At 42.4% G+C, this 20556-nt stretch overlaps 1 protein-coding gene across 3 annotated transcripts in view; it reads left to right on the top strand.

Moving 5' to 3' along the window:
- The first annotated feature begins 192 nt into the window (after positions 1-192).
- COLEC10 (collectin subfamily member 10) overlaps positions 193-20556 on the top strand; it is a 39335-nt gene continuing 18971 nt past the window's right edge. The window contains exons 1-3 of one of the 3 annotated variants that reach the window (XM_058174929.1): positions 193-312; positions 4224-4442; positions 16612-16683. In XM_058174929.1, the coding sequence (XP_058030912.1) occupies positions 4307-4442; positions 16612-16683 (208 nt within the window). In that variant the 5' untranslated portion in view covers positions 193-312; positions 4224-4306. Of the gene's footprint in view, positions 313-4087; positions 4468-16611; positions 16684-20556 lie in introns of those variants that run through there. The other 2 variants (XM_058174930.1, XM_058174931.1) reach the window with 2 other exon arrangements.

Below are 20556 nucleotides of genomic sequence, written 5' to 3'. Positions count from 1 at the left end.
ATCTTCCACGACGCTGATGAGTCACAAACTTCAGCTCTTAATCAGTGGATTTGCCTGTTACAAAGAGACACAGCAGCTCTTTTATATCCTGTGGGGTGTGGCTCCATGACTCAGCACTTCCTAGGCCTGCCCCACCCTTGCTTCTGTTGTTCCCTCCTCTCCTGCCTACGAAACCAAGCCTGATTGCCATCAGCTGGGTCTGCAGGCATCTCCTGGAGGTGGAAAGAGTCAGGGAAAGGAGGCCTCGTTATCTCTTCCACCTGGCCTGTTTCTGGCTCCTGGGGCTAAGCCAGGCAAGCCGGTGCTCCCGAGGTAAGTCCTGATGGCCCTTCCCCCTCACTGTCCAAATCACTTTCTGGCAGCACGCCCGGCTCGGGGGGTGCAGACACAATACTACCAGACAAGACAAATTAATTTTTTTATTTTTCTCCATTTTTCATTTTTGTTCAAGTTTCTCATTTGTGCCAGTGTCTATGCATTTTGATGCAGACACCAACATACATCACACGGTGGTGTATTGTATTGTGGTTGCAATTTTTGCTTGTGACAAACCTGTTCTTTTGGCAAACGTGATAGAGTGCATGTTTCCTATCAATGGGCTTTTGTTTTTCCTACAGTCTTTCCCTACTATATTTTTATGTGGCCAATTTCACTATAAAAAAATGGGAGAATTTCAAATTTCAAATAATAAAGCTTTGGATTACCATGATGGTTCAAAAAGGCAGAAATACTCAAGGTTGCAGAGAAAATGCAGGCTAAATTAATATTCCCCCTCCTGCCTGATTGATGATGTGTCATCAAGTCAGTGACAACTCTTAGCAGCCACACAGATAGATTTTCTCCCGGAATCATCAATCATTTCATAATTTTTGTCCGAGTGTGTGTGTCTCTCTCTCTCTCTGTGTGTGTGTGTGTGTGTGTGTGTGTGTGTGTGTGTAGTTGTGAGTGAGTAGGTGAATTTCTATAACGTACAGGAGTGATTTACCATTGCTTTCTCATGCACAATAGCAATAGCACTTAGACTTATATACCGCTTTACAGTGCTTTACAGCCTTCTCTAAGTGGTTTTACAGAGTCCAGCATATTGCCTCCAACAATTTGGGTCCTCATTTTACCCACCTCGGAAGGATGGAAGGAGGGGTGGGCTTCAAAAATTTTAGCAAGAGGTTCTCTGCCCAGTTGCTGGGTGGGCATGATCACGGGGCGGGGGGAGTTTTTGCCCTCCCCAGTCTCCGGAGGCTTTCCTTGAGCCTCAGGGAGGGCAAAAATGGCCTCCCCAGACTCCAGACGCCCTCTGGAGGCCAGAAACGGTTCCGTTTCCGGCCTTTCTGAACTTCAGATAGGCCCATTTTCTGCCCTCTCTGAGCCCCTGAGCATGCCCTGCACTTACCTGCATCCAAAATGGACCGTTTGGGGACTCCTGGAAGGGACAAGGCAAGGTGGCCAGACAGGAATGGGATTTGGGGGTTCTCCGAACTGCACAGAATCTTAGCTAGAGGTTCTCCCGAACCCCTGTGAACTCCCAGCAGCCCACCTCTGGATGGAAGGCTGAGTTGTTTGAACTGCCAAATTGTAGGCAGCCGGCAGGCAGCAGAAGTAGCCTGCAGTACTGTACTCTAACCACTGTGCCACCATGGCTCATGCTAAACAATGCTAAATGATGCTTTGCCATTGTCACTAAAGTGATCTTTTGCCTCCACTGTATATTAATATGATTATATCAATATAGGTGGGCAGCCAAGATGCCCTTCAAACCTTGTGCAACTCTGATGGGAGCCTATACGATTTGTATAGCAGCTAGCAGCTTGTGCTCATCCTGGATAGAAAACCCCCTTCCACCATGAAGCAGCAGAGCTGAGTTTGAGGTAGGGGGAGAATCTCTAGGACTTACAACCACAATTGGCTCCAGAATTTCCAATGCTAAGGGACGCAGTGGCTCAATGACCAAGACACTGAGCTTGTCAATCAGAAGGTCGGCAGTTCAGCGGTTTGAATCCCTACTGCCACGTAATGGGGTGAGCTCTCGTTACTTGTGCCAGCTTCTGGCAATCTAGCAGCTTGAAAGCACATAAAAAATGCAAGTAGAAAAATAGGGATCACAGTAGGGAAGGTAACAGCATTCCGTGCACCTTTGGCATTGAGTCATGCTGGCCACATGACCACGGAGATGCCTTCAGACAGCGCTGGCTCTTCGGCTTTGAAACGGAGATGAGCACCACCCCCTAGAGTCAGGAACGACTAGCACATATGTGCAAGGGGAACTTTTACCTTTACCTTTAAGCAAGACTATTGCTAAGTGAGCAGTTGCCTGATTTTGTGACATTTTTGTCACTCTTATGAAGTGACTCGCTGCAATTCTTAAGTGAATCATGCAGTCATTAAACAAATCTGGCTTCCCCGATTGAACTTTGCTTGTTGGAAGCAACAAATGACAATCGTGTAACCCCAGGATGTTGCAATCATCATAAACACCGATTGCCAAATGGAAAAAGTTTTGATCACATGACTGTAGGGATGCTGCAACAGTCGTAAGTACGAGGACCAATCATAAATCACTTTTTTTCCAAAGCAGTCGTAACTTTGAACTGAATGGTGGTAAGTAATGGGCCTCTGGTGGCTCAACAGACTAATGCAGTCTGTTATTTATTTTATTTATTTATTTATTTATTAAATTTTTATACCGCCCTTCTCCCGAAGGACTCAGGGCGGTGTACAGCCAAAAATAAAACACAAGATATATACAATTAAAAACAACAATTAAAACATAGCAGATTATAAAAGGCTGATAATTAAAAATTTAAATTTTAAATTTTAAAATATTAACAAAACCCCAAATTAAAATTCAACACTAATGCCAGTCCCGCTTGAATGAATAAGTGTGTTTTGAGCTCACGACGGAAGGTCCGAAGATCAGGCACTTGATGTAGGCCAGGGGGAAGTTCGTTCCAGAATGTCGCTGCCCCCACAGAGAAGGCCCTACTCCTGGGGGCCGCCAGCCGACACTGTTTGGCGGACGGCACCCTGAGGAGACCCTCTCTGTGAGAGCGTATGGGTCGGTGGGAGGCAAAGGGTAACAGCAGGCGGTCTTATTAACAGCGGCTGCTTGCAATTACTGCAGGTTCAAGTCCCACCAGGCCCAAGGTGAAGAACCAGCCTTCCATCCTTTATAAGGTAGGTAAAATGAGGACCTAGATTGTTGGGGGCAATAAGTTGACTTTGTATATGATATACAAATGGATGAAGACTATTGCTTGACATAGTGTAAGCCGCCCTGAGTCTTCGGAGAAGGGCGGGATATAAATGCAAAAAAATTAAAAAATTAAAAAATAAATAAAAATAAAAAATAAAGTCAAGGACTAGCTGTATCATTCCACTATCATTTTCTTGCTATAATCTTCTTTCCAATACAAACTGTTCATGGCCAAAGTCTTATAGTGAGTCAGAAGCAGGTTTACTTGGAAGTATCTTTCATTATTTTAGTCATTAATATATAGGTAGTCCTCAACTTACGATCACCATTGAGCACAAAATTTCAGTTGTTAAGTGAGACATTTGCTAAGTGAAACATTTGGTGGGTTTCTACCGGGGCAAACTGGTAGAAACCCACCACTGCCCTGCAATTGATAAGTTAATCACCCGGTTTTAAATGAATCTGGCTTCCCCATTGACTTGGCTTGTCAGAAGGTCACAAAAGGAGATCCCGTGACCTTGAGACCCAGCAACCCAGTCATAAATATGAACAGGTTGCCAAGCATCTGAATTTTGATCACGTGATCTTGGGGGATGCTGCAAAAATCGTAACTGTGAAAAACGGTCAAAAGTCACATTTTTCAGCACCGTAGTAGCTTTGAACAGTCACTAAATGAACTGTTGTAAGTCGGGGACTACCTGTATTTAAAATTCATGCTTTTGGTAGTCTACTTGCTCACAGCAAACACAGAGAAGAAATTGGTCCTTCCGAAACAGCCGGCAGAGACAAAACAGAGGCAGGGTTAGGCATCCAAGATCACTCTTGCAGCCTGCTTGCTCTTAAATATTTCACAGCCAACTGATAAAGTTTAATAAACAACTGTCAGTGCAGCATAAATCTGCTCTACAACGCTGGATCTCAGCTCCATAACTCGCTTCTCAAACCCACGTCAACGCACACACCCTAATAGGCCTCTTCAGTGCCTTTTTAAAGCTGCAATCAAAGGGAATTTTCAATTTATCTTTTTCTCCAGAGTTATATGGGAAATCTTATTTTAGCAATTATCGAGAGTGGAACAACGAAGGGCATTTCCTGTAGAGCTCAGCGGTGGACGACATGGAGACACAACGGTGGAAACATGAAACTTTCTTCGTGTTGTTTCTTGTCCTGGTTCAAATATTTGGCTTAGAAGATGGCAACCGACAGACAACTGAGATCTGTTCCACGCATACCATTTTACCTGGACCGAAAGGTGAGGCACTAGAAAGATTTCTGAGGTAAAAATACAAATGCCTTTTCTGTGATTCTACTCTCTCCTCCTCCTCCTCCTCTCCTCCTGCAAGCTCTTGTGCCATAAGAAATGGAAAATAAGGTTGCCAGTTTTCCAACTGCTTCCTGCAGTGATAATGTTGCTGAGTCGCTTATCATGTAAGCCCTCAACCTTATTTTTAGTGCAAAAACATAAAAAGGGTTATTTGCGGAGCCGTCCAGCACATCGACAGGCACAAAACAAACCAGCCTGAGCTGGTTAGAGGAAAATTGGAATTTTTGACTGAGGAATTATGGCAGGAATTAATGAATATTTCAAACGTCAGTCACACAATTTCCTGCTTATTAATCGATGCATTTAAGGATCCAAATGTTTTCATTGATCTGGCTGCCATCATCACCCGATGGGCCTGTAAGAATTCCTGAGGGTGGTTTTTTTTTTTTGGCAAAGAAGACAAGCGTGCAAATGTTTTTATTTCAGTGAAGGACAGCTCTTAGCCCCAGCATATTTACCTAGAATTTCTGATTATAAATTCACATTTAACAATTCTGGAAAAGATTTTGCTTTGAATTAAATGCTATATGGGTAGATTTTGGAAGGCCCTGTACTGTGTAACTTTTATGTTGCAAAGATTATTTGTCTTCATTATTGTAGGAATAGCAATAGGCCTATTAATTTATATGCCTGCCTGCATCCATCTATCTATCTATCTATCTATCTATCTATCTATCTATCTATCTATCTATCTATCTCTATCATCTATTACAGGGGTCGACAACTTTAAACACTTAACGAGCCACAAAGATCCTAACTGGAAGCCCCCGTTCAATTCTGGAGCTGACCGGAAGTTTGGTTCCCCCATCATAGTTTCCTCCTAGCACAGGTCCTTTTTCCTCTGCTGACTGGAAGTCTGGTTCCCTCACCATAGTCTCCTCCTAGCGCAGCACCCTTTTTCCTCTACCTGTCCTAACCGAAAGCCCCATCAATTGTGGAGACAACCAGCAACAGGGAGCCACAGCAGAGGGATGAAAGAGCCACATGCGGCTCCAGAGCTGCAGGTTGCTGACCCCTGATCTATCAGAATAACAGAATTGGAAGGACCTTGGAGCAGTGGCGGGTTGCTCCCGGTTCGCTCCGGTTCTGGAGAGCTGGTAGTAAAAAACTGCTGGCGTTCGGAGAACCGGTAGTAATGGCTGGTTGGCCATGCCCCCGAACCGGTTCCTCGATCATCAGAAGTTGTTGTTTTTTTACTTTTAAAAGCATCTTTTCTTCAGCCAAAAAAAGGCTTGTAAAAGTAAAAAAAAACCTTCTGATGATCGCGTGGCTGGGCAGGAATCATCAGAACCCTTTAAAAGTTTTTTTTTAACAGCCTCTTCGGCTGAAGAGGTTGTTAAAATAAAAGGTTTTAAAAGGCTCCTCTGGCGATCCCAGCAGAGTTAAGAGGTTCTGAGCTGCTATTAGGCAACTTCATCTGGGATTGTCGGAGGAGTCTTTTAAAATCTTTTTTTCCTCTGGCCCACCCAACCCCACCCCACCCTGTCCTCACTTAACTGATTACTGCTCCTTTCCGGCTGGCAAAGCCAAGCTTTATATCAGTTGCATCAGCTAGCAACTGAATCTGCCTGCCTGCCTGCCTGCAATCCATGTCCTCTGTGCCTTTGCTGGCTGAGGAACCCTGGGAGTTAAAGTCCACAAACCTTAAAGTTACTAAGGTTGGAGACCCCTGATCTAAAAAATATAAATAAAATAAAATAATAAAATATTTGTGCAGCTTTCTGAGATTTGGTGTGTTTCTGTAGTGTTTCACTCTAACTACACAAACACACAGAATCTCACAAAGCTGTATGTGGCATTTTGTGTGTGTGTGACAGAGAGTCAGTTGTGTTGTGTTGTGTATGTGTAAAGTGTGAAAGTTGGTTTTTGAGCTTTTTGTGGCTGTGTGAGGTTCCTGCTTGTTGCAGGGGCCATTTTGGGTGAAGTGCAGCTGCTTTTACATTGTGTGTGAGTCTGTTGTGTTGTGTTGCGTGTGTGTCCCTTCGCAAAGACTTGGAGGCAGCTCCTCTGAGGAAAAGAGGAGGTGGCGAAGCTCTGGCTGTCCCCCGGGAGAAATCACCCCGTCTCTGCAGCATTGGTCATGTGACTGAATGGGCGTGGCCAACTTGATGTCACTCATAGCAAGGTGCCGCCCCACCTTGCCCTGAGGGACTTCAAGTTGGCCATGCCCACTCAGTCACATGACCACCAAGCCACGCCCACCAAATAAGCCACAGAACCAGTAGTAAAAAAATTTGGAACCCACCCCTGCCTTGGAGGTTTTCTAATGCAACCCCCTGCTCAGGCAGGAGACCCTATACCAGTGGCTAGTCAGTCTGTCTGTCTGTCTGTCTGTCTGTCTATCTATCTATCTATCTATCTATCTATCTATCTATCTATCTATCTATCTGCCACCCATCTTACCACTGGCACAAATCCATGCTGTTCACGTGTTTAATACTGAAGCGTTCAGCTGGCTGAATGTTGCCCAACTTTGCATCCATGATATGTATAATACTATGACCGCCATTTATGACAGTTTTTCTGGAAACCTGTATTTACTACTGGTTTACAACAACAAAATATATCCCATGGCAAGCAATGGGTTCACTTAACAACACCGCATTCGCTTATCAACTTCAGCTTTACGATCTTCGTATTTGCTTAACAACCGCCAGAAAAAAAGTTTTAAAATTGGGCCCGGTTACAGGGTGACCTGCTTTATGGCTGTCACAACTGATGACCGTAATTGTCAGGGATCGGATTATAGTTGTAACTCAAGGACTCCCTGTGGTATCTCTCTGATCAGTGGGCGACCTCAGTGGCAATATTAGGTACACTCTTATTGTTACAATCTGATTGTAATTGATGGAATTTGCACCCAAAGATTCCAAGCCCAGCAAACTCAGATAATTATAAACTGCTTGAAGTGGGGATTTGTCCCTAAGCTGTTCTGCAAAACATCAAGCTGGCTAAATAAACAGATTAAAAATCCAGCATTGACATTTAAGCAGAGCACATAATTCATCGATTCTAGTAAAAGTGTATTTAACTAAAAACTTTTATCTGTGAGAGTTGACAACTAAAATCTTGTGGCCTGGGCGTTCTGATTATCTCCACAATCCATGCTGACTTATAGCAAAGTTACTTATAGCAGAAAATGCAATAAAAATAAAAGTAAAATCTCTCTCTCTCTCTAGTAAAATTTGGGAGTCCTGCCGCAGTATACAGGATCGAATCCTTGTGGTTCCTGATGAATAATAAAACAGTATGGTAGTAAGGGCTCAAATGGAGGGTTTGAGGCTGCCCCCTGCTGGCTATGAATAAGAACGTCTAAGACTCTTAAATGATGAGAATAAATTGAAAATGCATATGTGACACCATCAATTCTCCACTGTCAGTTAAATCAGCTCAGCTTTGTTCAAGTTGTCAAAAAATCTGGAAAAAAACATTACTGCTTTTAGGAATGATCTAATTCAAATACATGTGATATTAAAATCTAATTTGCAGAACGACAGTATTCCATTCCAATATAAAATATGCAGTGATCCTTGTTTTCCTTCTGAAGATTTTTAAAAGCAAAAATCAAAAAGAGTTCCTCATAACAGAACAAAAAGGACACATAAAAGCTTTTTCCTGTCATGTTTCTTTTGTAAGGTGGATATAATGGAAGCTCAGGCTAACCCAGAAGTCTGTCCAATAAATACACAGGAGCCTTCTCCAGCACTACAGCTCAAATGAGTTGATTTTGCCTTGCTTTTTCAAGGTCCAACTTTCACAGCCAAGGTAGCTATGGGGGAAAACAATAGAAAAGACTAACCTATATTTGATTGGCAGCCATCAAATCAGGCTCATCTCCTGCTGAACACATTAGCAAATCCCGATTGCCTGGACTTGAGGCAAATCATAAATTGCATTTCTTTCCAATACTTTCCTTTGAACTGAGTTAATTAGAATAGAATAGAACAGAACAGAACAGAACAGAGTAGAGCAGAGCCGAGCAGAGCAGAGCAGAGCAGAGCAGAGCAGAGCAGAGCAGAGCAGAGCAGAGTAGAGTAGAACAGAACAGAACAGAACAGAACAGAACAGAACAGAACAACAGAGTTGGAAGGGACTGTGGAATTCATCTAGTCCAACCCCTGCTCAGGCAGCAAACTCTATACCTGTGCTGGCAAACCTACGTGCCAGAGGTGGAACACAGACCCCTCTCTGCTGGCATGCGCACCATCAACCCAGGTCAGTTCTCCATGGCGTGAGCTTCTGTGTCCCTGCAAATGACAAAACAGAAGCTCACAAAAGCAAAATATCTTACCTCTTGCCATGCTGCCGGTGTTGGGTCTCCGCTGCGCATGCACGCATGTCCACGTGCATGTTAGCACATGCATGCGTTTTCGTGCGCATGCACCTTTCGGTTTGGGCATGTGCGCGCATGCAGTTTGGGCACTCAGCGTCTAAAACAGGGCTGGGCAACTATGGCCCCTTTATAACCTATGGACTTCAACTCCCAGAATTCCTGAGCCAGCATGCTGGCTCAGGAATTCTGGGAGTTGAAGTCCATAGGTCATAAAGGGGCCATAGTTGCCCAGCCCTGGTCTAAAAGGTTCACCATCACTGCCCTACACCATTTCAGACAAATGGTTGTCTAATCTCTTCTTAAAAACTTCCAGTGTTGGAGCATTGACAACTTCTGCAGGCAAGTTGTTCCACTGATTAATTGTTCTAACTGTCAGGAAATTTCTCCCTAGTTCTAGGTTGCTTCTCTCCCTGATTAGTTCCCCGCCCCACCATTGCTTCTTGTTCTACCCTCAGGTGCTTTGGAGAATAGCTTGACTCCTTCTTTGTAGCAGCTACTGAGGTATTGAAACACTGCTATCATATCACCCCTAGCCCTTCTTTTCATTAAACTAGACAGACTCATAAAGCTGGCTCTTTATGTCTTGAATAGAATCTTAATTATTTCCCAATTCATTTGATGGGAAGCAACATGTTTTCCCATAAAACCAAATGCCACACTCTTTTTCTCCATAACTATAATGTCCAAAGAGACCTTGTCTTTGCTACAATAACCCAACACAGCTACCTCTGAATTATGTGACTTCAACAAATATTCAGACTGTAATTTTCAATGCCCTTGCTCAACTGCCCCAAGGATATAAGGACGTCCAATTGGGAAGATCTATTGATGTAATTGCACGATTGGGCCTCCACATCAAAAATGATGAGAATATTTTGGTGGGGGGGAGAGGAAGAGGAATAGCAACGTGCAATGAAATTTAATAGGAGCTTCAAAGGGAGTGGAATGGAGTCTTAAGTAAAGTAAGTGGAGGCATTTTGGAAGGGATAAAATGGGAGTACACCATACCAGTGTGGTGTGTTTGGAGGGTTTCTCTTTCATTATTCTGACAAATGTCAATTATAAACTCCTTGACATCGGTTGGCACCTCGAAAGCCTGTTTCTTGTGGTCACTGCTGTTTTCACTACCCATCTAATAATCATAGTTGCAGAAATTCTCTTCTGAAAAATGATACTACCACATTCCAAATTCCTTGCTAGAAATGGAAGGACTTCAACACCACATCCTCAGACCTGGCAGGACTGCTTTCCTGTTGTCTTCTCCATCTCTCACTTCTTGACCAGGCCGTGTGATGCCCGTGCTTTAAAGAAATTAAAAATCCTAAAAGCCAGAGCTCTTTCGCTACCAAACTTTAATCCTGCAGACAGGGGAACAAATTAGGTAACTTGTATGCTTTATATTTCTATAAATTCACATGTGGCAAAATGAATTGCATTATATCGATGCCAGACACAGTGTTGTGTCTGGTTCTGTCCCAGACTATACTATACTAATCAAGGACTTCTTTAATTGTTAAGCATCTCCGTATGCTTTTGTTTTGTTGTAAGAAATATCCATCTGATTCAGTTCCAAGCCAGGAGAAAGGCGCTGGAGACAAAATGGAGGCTGGACGCTGATTGGAAAGAGGGTCCATTTATTGATGAAGCAGAACCACCAAGCACATGTGATTCTGGGCAGCTGACCACATGGAGTTGCGAGTGAGGGGGTTTTTATACCTTCTCTTGGGCTTTGCACTTGAACTTCCTGTTCCTGTGCAAGAACATGTATTCTATTGGCTGTTGTAGGGGTCATAGCTGGCTTTGTAGGTTGTCTGAGCTAAGTTTGGTTGAAGCCTGGAGGGTGATGCAATGTCCTCCCGGAGATTGTGCAAAGTGGTGAGCTCTGCTGCTAGATGGATTAATTCTATTATGTCCTGAAGGGTCATGCCTTGATCACATCATCCTGGAGCTGGAGATCTTTTGTTTTGTGGGTAGACTGGCCCAATCTTTCTCAATGGGCACAAAATATCTGCTGAGGCAAAGGTGGGCTTCACATAATTTAACAACCGGTTCACCCACAATCGAAAATGTGAGCGTGCGCACACCTTGCGCACATGTGCATGGCGTCAAAAACGCAGTGATTGTATAAGACAGGATAGCGCTGGGGTGGGTGGGCAGGCCCAGCCACTGGCCGTAACTACCAGTTTGCCTGAACTATTCTGAACCAGCTGAATCCCACCCCTGTGCTGGGGGCTATTAGGAGAGACTTTGGGGAGGGGGGTGGCTGCTTTCTGTCTCCAAGAGCACGTTTCCTATTTCTCCTTTAGGGAAATATAATATTCTGCCTTTTTAATATTTCCTAAAATATTTCATTCTTCTGGGAGGGGGTGGCTTCCATTACTTTCAAGCATGTCTTCCATGAGGGCTAGAAACCGAAGGAAAAAAATAAAAAACTGCTAGATATTGACAGTTGCACAGTTTTCTATCTGGTCCGTTGTTTGAGCGGGAAGAATTCTCAAGCCTGATTGGCTGAGCCCTCTGACAGCTCCATATAAAAGGACAAACTGTCAGGGAGGATGGCTGCTGGATTGTAGATAGTTGCTGAATAAAGAGCTGTTGTCTGAAGCCTATCTTCCAGTCTCCTCATTCTCCCAATTTAACAAAAACTTTTTGGAAACTTGGTTTTCTGTCAGTCTATGTCAGCACTCAGCAGCCTAGGCAATTGTCCAGGCCAATGGTTGATGTTAGGCCGGAGGCATGCTTTACAAAAACAAACAAAACCCAGTTTACTGCTCTGAGCTACATAGCTGCCATTTAAACTTTCAACAGTGGCCCACAGTAATGATCTTTCAGGCTATTGTGGTTAGAATCCAGCTGTCCAACACTCCCAATGGTTGGCTCTCAACAAACCTGGAGAGAGAGACCTGCTATTCTGTTTTCCTGCCAGAACCAATTCACATAACATCCTGAGCACATTACACAGTAGGGCCAGCTTTTTGTTATACTCAAAGATGTCCTGCCTCTAACGACCCGGCAGAAATTAAGCAACAAAGCTCTTCACAGCATGAAATACAGGAGAAAGTTCAATCTGCCAGGGATATAGCAGATGAGAGCAAAAACACTGCCATTAAAACAAGAGGGGGGCAAAGTAAGTTTGCAGGCAGTGAAGGACACCAAGGCTTACATTACAGGTAGTCTTCGGTTTATAACCAGTCGCTTAGCAAGCATTCAAAGTTATGACAAGACCTACCTGGAGGTAGAATCACAAATAGAATCACAAATAGAATAACAGAGTTCAAAGGGACCTTGGAGGTTTTCTAGTCCAACCCCCTGCTTAGGCAGGAAACTCTATACTATTTCAGATAAATGTTGTCCAATCTCTTCTTAAAAACTTCCAGTGTTGGTCCATTCACAACTTCTGGAGACAAGTTGTTCCACTGATTAATTGTTCTAACTGTCAGGAAATTTCTCCTTAGTTCTAGGTTGCTTCTCTCCAAAGCACCTGAAGAATATGAAGCAATGGATGGAAACAAATCAAGGAGAGAAGCAACTTAGAACTAAGGAAGAATTTCCTGACAGAACAATTGATCAGTGGAACAACTTGCCTCCAGAAGTTGTGGGTGCCCCAACATTAGAATTTTTAAAGAAGAGATTGGACAACTATTTGTCTGAAATGGTATAGGGTTTGCTGCCTGAGCAGGGGGTTGGACTAGAAGATCTCCAAGGTCCCTCCCAATTCTGTTATTCTGAAATTTAAAGAAAAATGGCTTTGCATGAAATTAGTGTATAGATACAATGAATCAAGAATGGTTCGCAAAGACAGAAGATCTGGAGAAGTATATTGACTGCCATTAAATCTGGATTTAGCTATATTTCCTTGCCTTTCCCCTATCTCACCTTTTTAATTTATTTGGCTTACTCTTTCTTACTCCTTTCCACATTTTGCATAATATGGCTTTCTTTGAAAGAGAATAGCATGATGGTTAGGTTTTATGTTATGAGAAAGAGAAGAAACTATCAAGTCCAAAAATGATTCCAGGTGCTTGAACCATAATATCTACAAATCAAAATCAGTCCCAGGTGGAATTATCAACTTTACTTTCTGTGTTAGGTGTAACTGACATCAGATTACACCTTATCTTTAAGGAAAAAGGATATCATTACACCAGGTACAAAACCAATTACCATTCAGCTATAGATCTGTTGAACTCAGTGGGATATAAATCTGATCAAATCAGAATTGAATTGTACTATTGATTATTGTAAAAAGGATAATAGGGGCATCCATGTACTTCCCACATCATTATTTGCTGAAGAATGGCAAGTCTGTCAAAAAAAACATTTTTTTTAAAAAAAAATAAACATCACAACACAAAACACCACAAGAGGGCAGCAAGGCGCAAATCTTGGTACATTTCCTCCTGATGTCTCTTATTTAACAGCTGAATATGGACTTTAATCTAGCTTTGTTCAAAGGGGTTTATCCTATATTTGATCCCAGAAAAGAAAGGCTAGGGTGTGGTTTAACCTTAATTTGCCAAAGAAGCCATAATCACTCAGATTATACATCCTGATGAGCCATAAAACTAGGTTTATATACCAAAAAGGCTGGGTGCAAATATCACCAAGCCAAAAGCAAACAAACTATATTCTGGCTTATTATGTATGTATGTATGTATGTATGTATGTATGTATGTATGTATGTATGTATGTATTTATGTATCTGTTAGATCCGATGATGGAAAAGACGGACACAGCTCTTTCAGTAACAACAGCTCTTTATTAGTAGACCAGTACAACCCAACTGAGTGCTAGTCTGGCAGTGTCCTCTTTATATAGAGGGCTGCCAGACAGCTTAGCCAATGAGCTTCAAGTATTTTCCCGCCCTTTTGGAGGACCTGAGTGAAAACTATGCACACTCCTTATATGGTATATAACATCATGTATGTATGTATGTATTATTTATTATTTGTCAATAAATAAATTGACAAACAAAGAAACAAGGAAACAAGTAACAGTATAGACATAGACATGGACACATGAAAAAAATTGGCGCAAAAAAAAGGATATAAATAGGCAAAACATAGCCATAAACACATAGAATGATTACTATAATTGGGAACAGTAGGACAGGGACGTTAGGCACGCTGGTGCGCTTATGCACGCCCCCTTAGGGACCTGTTAAGAAACAGGTATGGGGATTAGAGAGACTAACAACAGGATCAGGTAGAGTGTTCCAGACATTTACTACTCTACTGCAGAAGTCATATTTCCTACAATTAAGATTAGAGCAAATTATATTGAGTTTAAATCTATTGACAGCCCTTGTGTTATTATGGTTGAAATTATGGGATCGGAATCCCCATCGCAGATACTGTTCTGTATGGAGGACTCTGTTGTGGCACAAAAATCCTTCCAGATCGGCCCTCCAATATATGCATCCCACCTACCTATTACGGGAAGCCACCCCCCCGCCTCCCAGAAGAATATAATATAATATACAAATGGATGAAGACTATTGCTTAACACAATGTAAGCCGCCCTGAGTCTTCGGAGAAGGGCGGGATATAAATTCAAATAAAAAAAATTTAAAAAATAAAATATTTTGAGGAATATAAAAAAGGCAGGATAAAAGACTTCCCCTAAAAGAGAAATTAAAAAACCCATAAGGGAGACAGAAACTCAGAGCCCCAGCTCCCTCCCTCCAGCAGATATTTTGTGCCCATTGAGAAAGATTGGGCCAGCCTATCTACAAAACAAAAGATCTTCAGTTCCAGGATGATGGGATTAAGACATGATCCTTCAGGACATAATAGGATTAACCCACTACCATTTAGCAGCCACGCATTGCACAATCTCCTAAGGACATTGCATCTCCCTCCAAGCTTCAACCAAACGTAGCTCAGACAAACACCTAGGATTTGCACTTTAGAGCCAGCTATGACCCCTACCTAACCCCTACATGGCTCCATGGGAGTCTGACAACAGCCAAAAGAAGACATGTTCTTGCACAGGAACAAGAAGCTCAAGTACAGAGCCTAGAGAGGGTATAAAAATCACCCACGCTCAACTCCAGGTGCTCAGCTGCCCAAAATCACAAACCCAGGTAGTTTCTGCTTCATCATTAAACCATCTTTCCAATCAGTCTCCAGCCTCCATTTTGTCTCCAGTGCCTTTCTCCCGGCTTGGAATTGAACCAGATGGATATTTCTCCCAACGCTACCTACCTGCCTATCTACTTTCCCAGCTACCTACCTACCTTATTTTAAGGGCCATCATAGGAACCATCTTCCCTAGTTCCTTATTATCCCAGAGAAGATCTCAGCAACAACAGGAATTACAACAAGAGAGGCAAATTTCATGTTCTGTACAAAGACTTTAAATCTATGGCCATCAACTTCGCTTTTTAAAGCCTGACATTTCTTTCAAGTCATTGGAAGTCATTGACTCTCTGAAAGAGAGGCAAGGCAAATCAACAAAAACAACCTCAGTTCAAAGGCTAAAAGTCAAATCTGTGGAGGAAAAATGTACAGAATTATAATAATTTACATAGGCACATATGCCAAGCATTGCTTTATATCAGCAATCTATTACAGTACCAAAACAATTTGTTCACATGGATACCAACCATGGACACACTCCCTGTTCCTCTTGATTTTAATGAAAAATTCTTCAAAGTGTGTGCGTTTGCTTTCAAAGACAGCTGGCATGCCGCTAATGCAGCATTTCCAAGGTTGAACGCGTTTCAGAGATATGGAGCGCAAATCCCAGAATTCTTAGCAAAGGCCATGCCAGCTGGAGAATTCTGGGAGTTGCAGTCTACAAATCTGGAAGTTACCACCCTTGGAAAATTGCCACGTTAGTATTAATTGGTGTTTGTATTTAGACAACTGTGTTTGGGCTACAGATAGATTGAGTTTGGCATTGAGTGGGGACATGGAACAGCATTATCCATTTTTCTCTTCTGGCAAATTGATGTTTTGACCACTTCTCCCAGCCATTCTGAGAGGACAGACTCTCAACATTTCTCATAGATTTAGTATCCTAAATATGAGAGTGGTGATGAATATATGGGTGCTTGACTGGGTATTGTCTGAAATGGTATAGCTTTCCTCCTTCAGCAGTGGGTTGGACTAGAACATCTCTAAGGTCCCTTTTGACTCTGTTATTCTGAAATTTGTTCTGTTTTATTTTATTTATTTATTTTGTCAATCATATATAACAGGTAAAAGTATAAACATAATTTGGATACGTGAAAAGAGTAAGTAAAAAGGAATATTAGGACAGGGACGGTAGGCACGCAGGTGCCCCTTACAGACCTCTTAGGAATGGGGTGAGGTCAACAGTAGACAGTTTAAGGTTAAAGTTTTGGGGGTCTGGGGAAGAAACTACAGAGTCAGGTAGTACATTCCAGGCATTGACCACTCTGTTGCTGAAGTCATATTGTCTGCAATCGAGATTGGAGCGGTTCACTTTCAGTTTGTATCTATTATTTGCTCGTGTATTGTTGTGGTTGAAGCTGAAGTAGTCATTGACAGGTAGGACATTGTGGTAGATAATTTTATGTACTATGCTTAGGTCAGACTGAAGTCAGCGTAGTTCTAAGTTGTCTAAGCCCAAAATTTGGAGGCATAAGGTATTTTATTGCGGGCAGAGGAGTGGAGGACATATCAAAAAATAAAGAGTTGAGCCAACAGGCATCATGTCTTCAAAAATAAAATCAGATCAGCATTTCCTAAACTTTGTTGTTACATCTCCCCTTCTTTTTTTTGTTTCTGATTGAAGGAGATGACGGTGAAAAGGGAGACCAAGGGGAAATGGGAAAAACTGGGAAACGTGGCCCCACAGGATCCAAAGGTAAAACAATTTACAGTATTCTCTTTACAGTTAAAAACACAGGAACAGTCCTTTACTACTTCAGAGTTACACACTGGCTGCGTGCTTAACCTGGTTCTAAATTAACCCAAATGACAGTTGGGACAGGGCAGTAAACCGTAAAAAGATCAGGTTTATCCAAGTTTAGTATGTAATGGCAATGCAGCCATTAGGCCTTCACCTAATCTGGCTAAGTGTAGTGTATAAACTCAGCTATTCCATAATTTTTTTTTACACTCTGACAAGCTTAGCTTGCTTCTTAATCACAGGAGGAAAGGAACTTTTTAAAAAGGAAGCTTATGAAGTAAATTATCCAGAGTAATACTGTAATTTTTCTTTTAAAAAATTGTGTAGCCTTCAGTTGATGTTGGTGGCTGAGTAATCTAGTCTCTGGAGTTTTAGCAATATTTCAGAAATGGTTTGACTGATTGATTGATACAGCCATCTACCTCACAAATATGACTCTAGCGGTTTGTAATAAAATAGATAAAAACAAATAAAACACATAATATAAAATAAAACCCCATCAGCAGCCGAACATCATAAAATAACCATCAGCAAAGCTAAGAGACAGAGTCTTATCACACTTTCTGGGTATCAGGCCTGGGCAGAAAACTAAGTTTTTCAGTGTCTTGTGAAAGGCTAGTAAGATCTGGGCTAACCTAATCTTAGCCAAGGGACACGATGGATCAACGGCTAAGACGCTTAGCTTGTCGATTGAAAGGTTGGCAGTTCAGCAGTTCGAATCCCTAGTGCCGTGTAACGGGGTGAGCTCCCGTTACTTGTCCCAGCTTCTGCCAACCTAGCAGTCCGAAAGCACATAAAAAATGCAAGTAGAAAAATAGGGACCATCTTTGGTGGGAAGGTAACAGTGTTCCATGTGCCTTTGGCATTTAGTCATGTCGTCCACATGACCATGGAGACCTCTTTAGACAGAGCTGGCTCTTCGGCTTTGAAACAGAGATGAGCACTATCCCCTAAAGTCGGGAATGACTAGCACATACAAGCGAGGGGAATCTTTACCTTTAATCTTAGCCAGGCAGAATTATGTTCCACGAGATGTCAGGCAAGGCCTTCCTCCTGGGTCCCACCAGATGATCCTCCTTAGCTGATGTCATCCACAACATGGTCCTCTTGTCAGACCAAATGGGATGGAATGTAGCAGAAGTAACAGATGCTAGAGTGGAGTCAAAAGTGGGATCAGCCTAGAATCCCTACGTAGTCACAAGCGAACTAAGTCCAACCTCCCTTGAATTCCGTTGACCTTTATCAAAATCTAAGCCGGCGCCCACTGATGATTGGGAAGATTCTATGCATAGGTTGTTTAGCAATAAATCAGTTTAATTGGATCTTCACGTGTGGATCTGGTCTTTTGCACCTGACCAGAATAGAAGCAACTGGAGAGAGATGATCCTGTTATTAAGAGCCGTGGTGGCGCAGTAGTTAGAGTGCAGTACTGCAGGCTACTTCTGCTGCCTGCCGGCTGCCTGCAATTTTGCAGTTCGAATCTCACCAGGCTCAAGGTTGACTCAGCCTTCCATCCTTCCGAGGTTGGTAAAATGAGGAGTCAGATTGTTGGGGGTAATAGGCTGACTCTGTAAATTGCTTACAGAGACCGTAAAGCACTATAAAGTGATATATAAGTCTAAGTGCCAGCGCTCCTGCTGTAAGGTCAGTTGGAAGCCATGCCTTGAGGCCCCTGAGACTGGCTGTGGAGATTGCATTTTAGATCAGCGGTCACCAACCTTTCAGACCTCAGGGACCACTAAATTCATAATTTTAAATCCCATGGACCAGTAATATGGATTTTTTAAAAAGATAAATAGTATTTAATGCAATATAAAAAACGAAAATAATTTTTCTACGGACCACCAAAATTTTCTCACGGACCATCAATTGGTGACCACTGTTTTAGAGGATGCAAAGATTCAAAGATCACTCCTGTCTGCTACTTTTGGAAGTAGCTGTATCTTTTCCCAGAATGCAGAGGAATCAAATCCAAAGTATTGTACCGCTCTATTTATTACCTTCAGAATCATCAACGGTTGGCTCAAAATACTGGTTGCTTGGAAACAAAATGAAAGGGGACTTTCAATCTGAGTTCAAACTTGTGAGCTTCCCAGGTGTATCTAATTGTCACTGTATGACCCAGAATGCTGGTCTATATAGGGTTTAATCCAACTGAGTTTTTTTTTTAGAGGTTCTTAATTACTCTGTTGACATGCATATCTTACCCATCAGTGTATAAGAATAACACTGAGGGAGTTGCATATACCGGTACATCTAATGATATATTTTTTTTTCTTAGTCATCATTTAAGAATATTTTTTCAGACCAAAACATAACTCCTACAAGCATCTCAGCAGGGAGTTTTGAGTGATGCAGATAAGCTTGGAAATGTCATGTTGGGTTTTGTTTTTTTTTTCCTATAAGAGTGCAAAGGAAGGGGGAGACAGCCATCTGTTACCTGACAGCTCAGCAGGGTACATTAATGGAGACAAATCAAAGTCAAACTCTCTTCAAAAGGGGCTCCAGTCTGTTGGAATGGACAAGAAAAGCATATGCAACACCTTTTAAGTGGAGTAGAAAAAGAGTATGTGACAATTTTTTTTTAAAAAAAATGGGGACTTGGAAAAGGTGCTATTCTAATCCTCTAGATCAGTGATGGCTAACCTTTTTCTCATTGCGTGTGCATACGAAAGAGACGGCACCCATAATGCAATGTGGCCACCCACTGGGCATGCACACAAGACCCCCCCTTGCTCCCCACGCCCCCCTACGCATGTGCACATGACCCCTCTGCCCCCTGTTTTGGGCCTAGTAGGCCTCTCTGCAGGTACCGTATTAGTAGCCCCTCCCACTCACTGGCCTCCACCCTTTGGCCTCTGCCTCCCAGCAATTTACCTCCTTGCAGCAAGCAGCAAGAAGAAACAGCCCATTTCAGCTTCAGCACAGCCTAATTAGCACAAATTGATTGTCCCTTGGATCAGCCTCCCGACTCTCAGCTGTTTCAGGCTGCAGGGATTGCTGCGTGGCCTCTCCTGCTTGCTACAAGGAGGTAAATTGCTGGGAGCAGATTTTTTTTTTCTTGTGCTAATCAAGCAATGCTGAAAACAAAAATGAAAGTAAAACAGGCTATTTGCTGTTTGCTGCAACGAGGCAAAATTGCTGGGATTTGTTTTTCTTGTTTTCCTCACCAAAAAAAGGTAGGTGAATTTTATAGTCCAGAGTGTCTTATACTCCGAAAAATACAGTATGTTTATCCTATCAAAGAGAAGGATTAGGGGAGACATGATAACTGTCTTCCAGAAACTAGAGAGGCTATCACAGAGAAGAGGGGACTGACTTATTCCCCGAAGCACCAGAGGGAAGACAAGAAGTAATGGGTGGAAGCTCGTTAAAGAAAAGTCCACCCTAGAACTAAGAAGAACTTTTCTGACAGTGAGAACAATTAATCAGTGGAATAGCTTGCCTCCTAGAGTTGTGAGTGCTCCATCGCTGAAGGTTTTCAAAAACAAACTGGACAATCATTTGACTGGGATGGTGTAAACTCCTGCCTTGAGCAGCAGGGTTGGAATAGGAGACCTCTTAGATCCCTTCCAGCCTATGACTCTATAGTCTATGTTTTGCTTTCACAAACTAATACAACCCTCCTCCTTTGATGTCCAGTTAGAAGGGAAAACTTTGACCATTTCATAGCTACATACGTCTCCTCTTAATGGAGAAGTGCTAGATTAGAACATGGTTATCTTAGTCCGGCATCTTCTCTCTTAGGGCAACCTGGTAAATACTTCTGGAATATGGCAGAAATGAGATGGGGGACACACAAATTGTGGTAGCACAGTGGTTAGAATG

The sequence above is a fragment of the Ahaetulla prasina genome, chromosome 3 (genome assembly GCF_028640845.1).
Source record: "Ahaetulla prasina isolate Xishuangbanna chromosome 3, ASM2864084v1, whole genome shotgun sequence".
Taxonomy (NCBI): Eukaryota; Metazoa; Chordata; class Lepidosauria; order Squamata; family Colubridae; genus Ahaetulla; species Ahaetulla prasina.
This window is presented reverse-complemented; position numbering and strand designations above follow the sequence as displayed.